General features: G+C 45.1%; 2 protein-coding genes and 1 long non-coding RNA gene across 7 annotated transcripts in view; 1 reads left to right on the forward strand and 2 right to left on the reverse strand.

Annotated features, from left to right (window-relative positions):
* Positions 1-563: 563 nt before the first annotated feature.
* On the reverse strand, positions 564-7328 carry Ebp (EBP cholestenol delta-isomerase). Of its 4 annotated transcripts, none has more exons than XM_028770814.1 (5): positions 7198-7328; positions 4992-5314; positions 2337-2373; positions 2095-2225; positions 564-1149 (listed from the first exon to the last, which is right to left on the reverse strand). In XM_028770814.1, the coding sequence occupies exons 2-5, from the start codon at positions 5290-5292 to the stop codon at positions 926-928; spliced, it is 693 nt and encodes a 230-aa protein (XP_028626647.1). In that variant the 5' UTR covers positions 5293-5314; positions 7198-7328; the 3' UTR covers positions 564-925. The 4 variants fall into 4 exon arrangements, with proteins under 4 accessions (XP_028626647.1, XP_028626646.1, XP_028626649.1 ...); XM_028770813.1 differs by having other exon boundaries at positions 4992-5351; positions 7198-7327; XM_028770816.1 differs by lacking the exon at positions 7198-7328 and adding an exon at positions 7024-7163.
* A 70-nt stretch (positions 7329-7398) lies between these two features.
* Positions 7399-11729, forward strand: part of LOC114624038 — a 10859-nt gene continuing 6528 nt past the window's right edge. Inside the window, exon 1 of the long non-coding RNA XR_003711879.1 lies at positions 7399-7452. This is a non-coding gene — a long non-coding RNA (uncharacterized LOC114624038). The remainder of the gene's footprint in view (positions 7453-11729) is intronic.
* Porcn (porcupine O-acyltransferase) overlaps positions 8253-11729 on the reverse strand; it is a 12325-nt gene continuing 8848 nt past the window's right edge. For both annotated transcript variants that reach the window (XM_028770793.1, XM_028770792.1), the window contains one exon: positions 8253-8676. In XM_028770793.1, coding sequence (XP_028626626.1) covers positions 8575-8676 — 102 coding nt within the window. In that variant the 3' untranslated portion in view covers positions 8253-8574. The remainder of the gene's footprint in view (positions 8677-11729) is intronic.

Below are 11729 nucleotides of genomic sequence, written 5' to 3' on the forward strand. Positions count from 1 at the left end.
TTTTAAAAGATGTGATTAAGTTTAAAATGAGGCTAGCTCAATAGACTCTAACCCAATCTGAATGGTGTCCCTAAGAGGAAAGTTGTTCACATACAAACAGCAGAAGCCGGGGATACGGGGAGATGGGAGAACATCTGGGAACACAGACTGCAGTGCTAAGGAAAGAGACTTCAGAAAATAAAACCAGAAAGCCAAACCTTCCGACACCTTGACTGACTGACTGGCTCCAGTCCTGAGAACATCCATGTCTGTTGCTTAAAACGTTCAATCTCTATCATCTTGTTAAGAGCAGCTCAAGCTAATATGAGGGGACTAGGAAGTTACTGGCGAGATTTATGGGGTAAGTGATAGGGTGATCTTGAAGAGAGGGCTGTGGAGTGAGTTCTAGGTTCTACAGGGTAAATTATGACCGTGCATGGAGTCAGTCAGTGTTAGGGGTTTGTAAGAGCAGACAAGGTATACCTATGTGATGATGGAAGCCTACGGATGATGAAGTAATGGGAGAGATCTGTGGGGCTCGTTATATGACGTTTCTGGGATTAGTAATTAAATATCTCTCAGTGTTATAGTTAAAGACATTTTATTTCCTGGTTTTGGACATTGCCACCATCATGGACTTCCCACCGTCTCTTCCATCTTTTTCCTATGGTTCCTGGCAGAAGTTCTGCCCGTTCCCTACCTTTTCTGACTCTGGCCCTTTGCATGCTCACTCATCAGGTCTGAGTGTGACAAATCCGATAGTTCTGACCCTCCAACCTGTGAGAGGAGGAGGAGGAGGAGGAGGAGGAGGAGGAGGAGGAGGCGGAGGCGGAGGCGGAGGCGGAGGAGGAGGAGGAGGAGGAGGAGGAGGAGGAGGAGAATTGGAGTCTTCTGGTAAGTGGAGAGAGCGCCTCATCAGCAGGGTCCCAGCCCACTCTCCAGCTCTTTAGTTATGCTTGCTCTTAATTTTCATGACTTTGCTGTCCAGCATGCTCTGGGCATTAGTGAGATGCTTTACGGCATCAAACACAAGAATGCTCGGTACCACCAACCATATGGCATTCATGAAAACAAAGTAGAACCAGAAATAAATAGGGTGGCCTATCTCCCCATGCTGGAATCCATCTCGTAGCTCTGTCAGGAAGTACAGCACATCCCCGTATATCTGGCCTGTGGGAGGCAAGAGAAGGAAAAGTCCTTGTGAGGACAAGGAAGCTAAGCCAGGCTCAACTCCATGGCATCCCCTAAGGCAATTCTTCAAAGAACTCAACCCACATTTTGAAACCAAAGCTGGAAATTTGACAGAATGAGGTACAATTTCCAGAAATCAGAGTTTGGGGAATTTTTTTCCTTTCTTGCCTTCTCCCTAACCCTCCCTCTGCAACCCCCCCCTCCGGTGTGTATGTGTGTGTGTATGTGTGTGTCAGAGAGAGACAGAAAGAGAGTCTTGCTATGTAGCCTAGGTTGACCTCAAACTCACAATCCTCATGCTAGGATTATAAGCATTTACCCATGTACCACAACACCCAGCAGGGGCATGGAGACTTCAACTCAGGGAAGCTCATCCTAGAACTGAAGGCAAGCTTAAAATCCTAGAATACATGACAACTCAGGATTTCAGAACTAAAGAGAGCTCATGTAAGCAAACAAAAGAAAGCTAACACTCCAGATCCTGATTCTGGACCCAGGAGCCTTGGGTAGCATCAAATACATCAGGTAACCTTGGTAGGAAACTCTGATGGAGAAAGAAGAAAAAATATACATTCCTTCTGGAGAGTCAAGCACAGAGAGGGATTTTGGCGTTTCAAGGCACCAAGGACCTTTCTTTTTTCCTTTTTTTTTTTCTTTTTCGAGACAGGGTTTCTCTTTATATCCTGGGCTGTCCTGGAACTCACTCTGTAGACCAGGCTGGCCTTGAACTCAGAAATCTGTCTGCCTCTGCCTCCCAAGTGCTGGGATTAAAGGCGTGCGCCACCACTCCCTGGCTTACCAAGGACCTTATAATTGAGCATGTCTCATCCCTGAATGGACACTTAGATCTCACCCATGGGGATGTGCGTGTGTCTATGGATTTCCCCCAGTAACCCTTGAAGTGCCAGGTATAGGCTTTCTCACCCACAGAGATCACAAGCTGTAGGACAAATCGGAAGGGTTGTTGGCGGAGAAAGGCAATCACTACCCATAGGCTGAGTGGTCCCCAGAGACAAGCTGTGACAGTCTCCATACAGACAGTGAAGTTGTCACTACTGCAAGAGAAAAGATGGACACTGGCATCATTGTGCTCTCTCGTTAGTCTCCCCAGCTCACCATTGTCACAAACTAATGCAGGTTTCAACTAACAGAGGCAAAATACTTACAGGATATATCGGCTGTCTCCCTTGGAATACTCTTTCCCTGAGGGAGACAATGATACATGAAGAATCGAGTCAGGAAATGGAACTCATATCTATAATGACTATATAAGACAACAAACGGTTATAATACCCTGTACAATGGAGGTAGTAGTTTTGCTTCTAAGGTGTGTGTTTGTATAGTTTGTGTAAAGACTGATATAGAACAATGTTGCTGTGGTTACAAGGTATGCAGTATAAAAGGTATAAACGATGGAGAGTGTGGCTCAGGTGCGATGGCGCATGCGTGTTATCTTAGCACTGGGGAGGTAGAGGCGAGAGGACGAGAACTTCAAGTTCATCCTTTAACTACATAGATACTTAGAAGCCGGCATGGACTGCATGAGACTCCTTCTGGAAACAAATAGAAGGTGGAGGGTGAAAGGCAGGGGTGAGGGCGGGACAGAGCAAGTACATGCACATATACATGTGAACAGATAGGTGCATGAAAGAGTGAGCAGATAATCGGAAGATCCAAGCGCGTAGCTCAGTGATAGAGGAAGTCTGGGGCCCTGTGTTGTATTCCCAACACCTTTCCCAAACCATAACCCCAATACAGGCAAGGGACTTAAACAGGTTCTTCCCAAAGGATTATTTCCAAATGGCCAATTAACATATGGAAGGTGCTCAAAGCATCATTAGTCTTCAAGGAAAAGCAAATTAAAACCACAGTGAATCATTACATCTACTAGAGGGACTAAACTTTAGGAAATACCTGATGACACTAAGTGGATGTGGAAGAACCAGAACTCTGCTGTTCCGCTGATGGGACTGTAACTGTACCATCATTTCTGCAAACCGTTTGGTAGGGTTCTCTCCCAACCCAAACAAAACCCAGGGCCTTGGATGTGTGTGCCAAGTAATTACTATGGTGCTGAGCTACGCCCCTAAAATTGTAACCATAGTTACTATAAGATCCAGCCATTCACCTGTATCTAGTTATCTAACATAAATGGAAACAACTGTGTGTCTATATAAGTATATATGTGTGGGCGTGTGTGTGTGTCTGTGTGTGTGTGTATATGTGTGTAAAATAAAATGCTCATAGCAGCTTTTTTCATGGGGCCAAAAAGACATTGTCAAGAATACTGAAGTCTTGGGGGAAATATCCTTCAGTACTGTACAAGCCAAATAATTTTATAATGTTTATGCTTTGAAAGTGCTTTATGAAATGAGGGGCGACCCCATTTTTAAAAACAACGCTTGGAAGAGCATGTATACCATGCTACCATTTATATAATGACTCATGCAAATATATGTGCAATCAAACAATTAACAGGCTGGGTGTGGTGGCAGATGCCTTTAATCCTAGCATCTGGAAGGCAGAGGCAGGAGAATTTCTGAGTTCAAGACTAGCCTTGTCTACATAGAGTTCCAGGCCAGCCAAAGCTATACAGTGAGGTCTTGTCTCAAAACCAACCAACTAACCAACCAACCAAACAAACAAACAAACAAGTCTGGAGATGTGGATAGCTCAGAGATAAAGTACTTGCTGCTCTTGCAGGGGACCTGGGTTCAGTCCCCACATGGGGACTCACAACTGTACCTAACTGAATGGGGTACAGTAGTATACCCTTTAATCCAAGTACTTGGGAGGCAGAACCAATCGATCTGTGTGAATTCAAGGCCAGCTTGATCTACACACACAGCAAATTCCAAACCAGTCAGGTTTATGTGAAGCCCCATCTCCAAAAATACATATATATAAAATAAAATTTAAAAACAATTTAAAAGGCCCGTGATGAGCAGTGCATGTGTGGAGAGGTGGTTATGTGGTTAAAATCGCTGCTTTTCAGGAGGTCAGGGCATATACATTTTGACTCACAATCCTTTTTAACTCTAGAGGTCTCAATTGCCTCTTTTGATCTGCAGGTATTGCATGCATGAATTATGCAGACACCCATGTAGGGAAAACACTCATGTACATCAAATTAAAATAAAAAATATTAATTAAAAAAATTGGGGGTGGAGAGATGGCTCAGTGGTTAAGAGCACTGACTGCTCTTCCAGAGGTCCTGAGTTCAATTCCCAGCAACCACATGGTGGCTCATGACCATCTGTAGTGGGATCTGATGCCCTCTTCTGGTGTGTCTGAAAAGAGCTACAGTGAAAATTATATATATATAAAAGAAAAGCCCAGGGGCGATGGTGGCGTATGCCTTTAATCCCAGCACTTGGGAGGCAGAGGCAGGCGGATTTCTGAGTTCGAGGCCAGCCTGGTCTACAGAGTGAGTTCCAGGACAGCCAGGGCTACACAGAGAAACCCTGTCTCGAAAAAAACAAACAAAAAAAACCCCCAAAAAACAAAACAAAAAGACAAAAAAAAAGTCCAGCCATCCTTAATTTCAGTTTCAGGGATGTGGTTCCTGTCTCCATGAGCATGTACAAGGCATAAACACTTGTGTGCAGGCAGCACACTCATAAATACAAAATAAAAATTAATAAATTTTAAAAATAAAAATAAAGAATCCCAGCACAGAAAGCAACTGCTCAGGCTTTTTTAAAAAAAAAAAAAGTTAACAGAATTAGAAAAAAGGAGAAAGCAATTGGTGAGTGGGTAACTATCAAAGTGAATCTCTACCCAGAAAATTCCCTCCCATAATAGAAGAACCCAGGACTCACAGAGTTGGGATAAGAAGGCTTGGTCTTCGAGAAGGATGTCATAGTAGAGAGAGAACCAGCCCTCGATCACAAGGTGAATGAATGCACACACAGCAAACCAGCACAGAGCCAGTCGACGCCCAGTTCCAAGTGGGACAATGGAAGCTCGGCTAGACAACAGCCACATGATCACAATTAGGCCCCCAGAGATGGAGAATAGGCTAACCAGGATATGCCAAGTCTCAAGGTCATTAGGCACGAAGTTGTCCAGCTTCAGGTGCCTGGGCCAGTACGGGTGCAAGGGGATCATATTGGTGGTCATGGTTCTATGAAGCGCTGGGTAGCTTTGTACATAAACGGAGGAAAAAGGAACAGAAAAACCTGGGTGAACACAAAGCACATGGTGAGATAAATCACATCCAAATACTTTCCAACAAGAAAAGTAAGTGAACTATACCTATTATTTGACAGAATGACTTGTAAGACTGGATTTTTAAAAGGACCACGTTTAGCTGAACCTGGTGTCACATGCACTTATGTATTGAGGCCCAGCCCTTGAAGGCAGGTGGCTCTCTGTAAGTTTGAGGCCAGCCTAGTCTACATAGTGAGTTCCAGGTTAGCCAGGGCTACAAAGTAATACCCTGTCTCAGAATGAGAGGTGGGGAAGAGGGGCGGGGGGGGGAGCGAATCTAATTTTGAGGCATTTCAAAAATATAACTGGGGATGTATCAGTGATTTAGAGCACTTGCTCTTGCGCCCTCATGGTGGCTCACAACCCTCTCTAACTCCAGTTCCAGCGGATCCAACACCTTCTTCTGTGGCTTCTGTGGGCACATACATACATGCAGTCACAATACTCATACATACAAAATAAATCTTAAAAAGGGAATATAGCTCAGATTTGAAACCTCATAAAGAATAAAGGCTTGTCTGAGGCCTCTGGCAGGTATAGCAACAAAAAATGGGCCTGGCTTGTGACTGGAGAGCTAGTTAAGAAAATCGGGTAATCATGAGAAGGGAAAAGGTCCCCCCTCACTCTCTAGACAATAATGTCAGAGATTGTGACATATTTGACAAGGTCACCTGTAAAAGAACTATAAACCCTTCTGGGAAACAGCACAAACCTGTCAAAGCTGGCTAATGGATTCATATGTATAAAGATTCCTTTGATCAACATGTTTTCTCTACCGTCTTCACCTGCAAGTCTGTACTGAAATCCGATCCTCAAGGACAGTGGATTTTAAATGAAAAAAAAAAAAAAAAACAAGCACACACTTTCCTTAACATCTCAACTTAGTTATAACACTGCGTGGTAGCACATACCTGAAATCCCAGCATTCTGGGGTCTGAAGCTGAAGGAATGCAATAGCTAGCCTGGTCTACATAGAAAGTTTAGGATAGCCAGAGCTACATAGCAAGATACTATATTCAAACAAATAAACAAACTTAGAGATTAAGTAGCTTCCAAGATCTCCGAGTCAGATAAATAGCTTCTTCGGGGCACCTAGACGCATTCCTTTCTGAACACTCGTTTGTCAAATGCAGCTCGCCTTTCTGCTTTAATAAACTCACTAAGTTTGCTTCATTGTGATACATCCTAGCATTGTCTTACACAGCAGGTTTCAAGGCCTCCGGTGCACCTAGGCAGAGGCTTCTGAGGCTCTGTAGAGGAATCATCAGGCTGCACTGCCAGCAACATCGAGTTGTAGTTCTTGTCGCTAGTCACAGAGTATGATCATAGTCTGGTGGGAGAGTCACTGTCACCTAGACAGGTCCTAGCACTTTGGAGCTCAGTTTGTTGGAAAGAAACAGGAATATAGCCTGGGTGCATGCACTGCACGGTCCAGTGGCTGGGATTTAACTGGACGCTACTCCCACCCGCGGGGTTGCACAGATGACTAATCAGAGCCGTGGCCCCAAGCACTGCGTTTCAAAAGCAAGACTCCAGGCAATCAGTCAACAAGCCAGGAGTAGCAAAGGCAGGGGTCTCACGGGCGGCGCTAACCAAGAAAAAGGGGAACCAAGCCCAGAGACTACCAATCACAACCAGAACCTTCCACTGCAGCTGCCCAACAAGAGGGCGAGTCTTCCGTCGTCTGGACAACCGGTTTAGGGCCCGGGTCCCGCGCAGGCGCAGGGTAAGGCAGGGCTCGCAGGTAAACCGCTGTCGTGGAGGGTCTGGGCACGTGGAGGGAGTCGGGCAAGCTGGCTGGCGGAGGGCACTCACCCCAGGCGGCGCGATCGCGGGGCGACTTCCTAACACTGGCTTGCGACTTTCCAGGAAGACCTGCAGGCTCCCTAATAGTCCCAGTTCCGCTCTGCTCTCGCGCTTCCCCGCCCGATGGAGCGGACCAATAGTGAAGTGGAGGAGGTGGCTTCTGCCAATAGGAGTTCTTCATATGTCACAGGCCCTGTCCTCGCCTATGGTGTCATCTTCCCTGTTGGCTGAGACCAAGTCAGGAGTGGGGTGGAGACCTGCAAGGTCAGTGGGCGCTTTCTGCCGATAGCAAATCTATGCTATTCTGCGCTTCAATTTCCCTGCCCCCCTTATCAGTCGCACAAGATAAGGCTAATGAAATGGTAAATCCTCAACGTTTGCTAGTGAACCTGAGTTGCGTGGTCCTCTATCTCTAAGTTTTCTAGGCAACCAGTCAGTTGCAGGACCCATTCTTTGTCCGAATGCAAAGAAACTACGACAGGTGGATTACATTCAGCACAAACCTAGCGCCCACCAGAGCTCAGAACTCTCCGGTCCTAACAGCACCAGACATCCTCAAACCCTCATTCCTGCAGACCAGTTGATGTGGAGACTCTCAACCGTGCCAGTTCTTAAGAGCCAAACAGAAGGCTTGACGCTAAAAAAAGTTGGAAAATAGACCTCATCAGCATCCAGTCAGAAATCAGATTCATCTCAAACTGTCAGTTTAATTATAACCTATAACCCTCAGCCCTAAGGACCAGTAAGCATCCACCCTTCATCTGCCTTGCCCTCCCATGCTCTCTGTCCTAATCTGAGGAACCAATCAGAATAGGGATTCCTCAATTCTCCGTCAAGCGTTATAAGTATTATTAAGCTTTCTCCACAAAATCCGTTCCTGCTCTACGCAAGCAGGACCAGGACCCCGCCATTCTGGACTCATTAGCCAATCACAGACCCTTTTGAATTCATCCAACGTGCTTCCCCCCGACCCCCCATGATTCTGTTTCCAAACCCTTATCTGTGGTGAAATTTCTTTGCTTTCTTCTCTTCCCCTCTGATTAGTGAAGAACGAGCCGGTTGTGTAATTTCTACTTTTATTTGACAATAACAAACTGCATATAAAAAAGGGAGAAGGCAGGCGCGGAGGCCCTAGATCTGCTCCTCTCTGCTTCCCCAAGTATCCACTGTTCCTAGGCCCCAACAAGGCCCACCCCCTTCCCGCCTGGTGGTTGGGTGAGGATTGACAGGCATGGAAAGGCTGTGTGTGTTTGTATGTTGTGGGGAGGGGTGTTGGGGGCTCAAGAATGGGGGGGTCATGGAGTAGAGAAAGGGCCTTCCCTCATCCCCCATCAGAGTTGGCACCCTAAGGAGGGGTATTGAAGGGGATTATGAAGGTCATATGCCTCAGCCTATGAGACGGTAGAAGATCCAGCATCCAAAAGTGACCCAGTGACTGGCCCAGCTGAGTTCTGACCACTTGTGAACAGTGTATGCCATGCCATAGCCCTGTGGGAGAGAAACAAGTCATGATTTTGAAATTCAACAAGGACAGAAGAGTCTCAGGAAAAACCATCTTTTGCCCAGGGATCTTTGGTACTTCATATTCCTGAGTAACAGAAGGGTCTAGGTACTTATCAAGGGTGACCAGATATAGTTTGGTTTCATCTTCTTTAAAGATCATTTTAAGGGGCCAAGTATACAGCTTGATGGGAGGGGGACGTTTTGATTTCTAGCACACCAAAAAAGAGTCATTTTAAAAACAAGACAATGTGCTGGATGCAGTGGGTCATGCTGGTCACTGAAGTCATTTGGATAGGAAACCACTGGAAATCTGAGTGTCCACAAATCAGGGACAAAGTAAACCATGTCAAATTCTTGCAATGAAAAAGAAGGAGGAGGAGGAGGAAGAGGAGGAGGAGGAGGAACACTATGTACTTAAAAAATTGGGGGAAGCCAGAAGTGGTGATAACACCTTTAGTCCCAGCACTTAGTACTCGGGAGGCAGAGGCAGGCAGATTTCTGAGTTTGATGCCAGCCTGGTCTACAGAGGGAGTTCCAGGACAGCCAGGGCTATCTGTCATCTCAAGGGGAATAAACTAGGGGAAAGAAATGAAAATATAGTGTGTGTATATTTGATATGCTTTGGGGAAAAGTTAATGAGTAAAATGAATGTGTGGACATTTTGCAGCAAATCTTTACAACACTTACTTTGTGGTTTGTTTTAGGGTGCAGGGCAGACAAAAGCTCTACCACTGAGCTATACTCCCAGCCCTAAAGTTTTGCTTTTCAAGGCATGGTTTCTTCATGTAGCCCTAGCTGGCCTGAAGCTTACTATGTAGACCAGGCTGGCCTCAAACTCACAGAAATCCACCTGCCTCTGCCTCCTGGGTGTTGGGACTAAAATCATTTATCCCCACACCCAGCACTGAAATGTTTTAAGACATGTTAAAGAAGCCTGAGGTGATGGTGTGTGCCTGCAATATCATCAATTTGGGAGGCTGAAGCAAGGAGGATTTTTTTTTCTCTAAAAAGAAACCAAAGTGGGCATGATGGGTGACATATATAATCTATTTTCTCAAGGACATGGTTTTTGTTTGTGGCTCTGGCTGTCCAGTAACTTGATCTGTAGACCAGGCTGGCCTTGAACTCAGAGATCCACCTGCCACTGCCTCCTGAGTACTGGGATCAAAGACATGTACCACCATGCCCGGAGACATAAGTAATCTTCACACTATGGAGACTGAGATTTGACAAACACGTTTCAAGGGAGCCTGGACTAAAATAATTACAATAACAACAAAACAGGGAAAAAAACCACCCAGAGTTTTACTTACTTACTTTTTTAGGAAACAGGGTTTCTCTGTGTAACCCTGGCTGTCCTGGAACTCAGGAGAGCCCATAGAACTTGTTCCATGGACCAGGCTGGCCTTGAGCTCACAGACGAGGCCTGCCTCTGCCTCCTGAGTGCTGGGAATATACCTCATCATGCCTAGCTGCAAACCCAGATTTCCTACACTCAATTTGAATGAAAATTTTTAAAAGAATGTTTGTAATTAAGAAAATAACATGAGCCGGGCAGTGGTGGCTCATGCCTTTGATCCCAGCACTTGGGAGGCAGAGGCAGGTGGATTTCTGAGTTCGAGGCCAGCCTGGTCTACAGAGTGAGTTTGAGGACAGCCAGGACTACACAGAGAAACCCTGTCTCGAAAAAAAAAAACAAACAAAAAAACAACAACAAAAAAAACAAAACCAAAAAAAAAACAAAAAAAAAGAAAGAAAAAAGAAAAAGAAAATAACATGAAATTTTATTTTCAATTAAGAATTTAGAAATTGGGGAGAGATGGCTCAGCAGTTAAGAATGTTGGCTGCTCTTCCAGAGGTCCACTGTAGTGAGAGAGTTCAATTTCCAGCACCGACATGGTGGCTAACACCCATCTGTAACTGTAGTCCCGTTCGATATGATGCTTTCCTCTGGTGTACATACATGCAGACAAATTACCCATATACATAAAGTATGCAAGTAAATCTTTTTTTAAAGAACTAAAAAAAGTACTTCAAGGCTAGCCTGGTCTACATTGTGAGTTCCAGGACAGCCAGGACCACACTGACAAACCTTGTCTCAAAAACAACAACAAAATTAAACAATTTAACTACTGGAGAGGCTAAGACAGAAGATATGGAGTTTGCAACTTGGAACAACCCTGTCTTGGAAAAAAAAGAAAAAGAAAAAAAAAGAAAAAGAAAAACTTGGAACAATGGCATCCTATCTCAAAAGGGAAAAAAAATAACAAAAACAAAAACAAAAAGAGAAAAAGTAAGACTTAAAAAAAAGCAAATTTAAGATTCTTCAAAACCCATATGAACTAAATTTCAAATTGAGAGTTTTTTAAACAGTAGGGTCTCAATTATGTTGTACAGGTGGCAACACTCCTGGGCTTACATGACATCCCTGCTTCAGCATCCCAAGTAGCTGGCACCTGTCTGTGTGCATCACCACTCCAAGGATTTTAAAGCAGAATCCAGGGCTATGGAAGGAGCTCAATTGGTAGAGTGATTACTCAGCACACAGGAAGCCCTAGACTCCATCCCCAGCACAGCATAAACTGGGCCTAGAGGCACAGGTCTATCATATACCACACAGAAGGATGATTAGAAGTTCAAGGTCGTCTTTGGCTCCATAATAAACTTGATACCAGCCGGGCGATGGTGGCGCATGCCTTTAATCCCAGCACTTGGGAGGCAGAGGCAGGTGGATTTCTGAGTTCGAGGCCAGCCTGGTCTACAGAGTGAGTTCCAGGATAGCCAGGGCTACACAGAGAAACCCTATCTCTAAAACCAAAAAGTAAACGATACCAGTCTGAGCTATGTGAGTCAGTCTCTCTCTCTCTCTCTCTCTCTCTCTCTCTCTCTCTCTCTCTCTCTCTCTCTCTCTCTCTCTCTCTCTCTCTCTCTCCCAGTTGTTCTCCAAGGATGAAGCCATTCTAGACAGACATTCTAGACAGAGTATTAGAGAAGTCTCTCTCTCTCTCTCTCTCTCTCTCTCTCTCTCTCTCTCTCTC

Source organism: Grammomys surdaster, unplaced genomic scaffold, assembly GCF_004785775.1.
Source record: "Grammomys surdaster isolate TR1022 unplaced genomic scaffold, NIH_TR_1.0 204, whole genome shotgun sequence".
NCBI classification, from domain to species: Eukaryota; Metazoa; Chordata; class Mammalia; order Rodentia; family Muridae; genus Grammomys; species Grammomys surdaster.

Bases quoted from the DNA above. Each gene is read 5' to 3' on its own strand.
- Ebp (XM_028770814.1), bottom strand. From the start codon at position 5,292: ATGACCACCAATATGATCCCCTTGCACCCGTACTGGCCCAGGCACCTG. The intron at 2,374-4,991 runs GTGAGTCCTGGG...TGTCTCCCTCAG, and splicing joins AGCCTTCTTATCCCAACTCT to GGAAAGAGTATTCCAAGGGA. The intron at 2,226-2,336 runs GTAAGTATTTTG...TTTCTCTTGCAG, and splicing joins GGAGACAGCCGATATATCCT to TAGTGACAACTTCACTGTCT.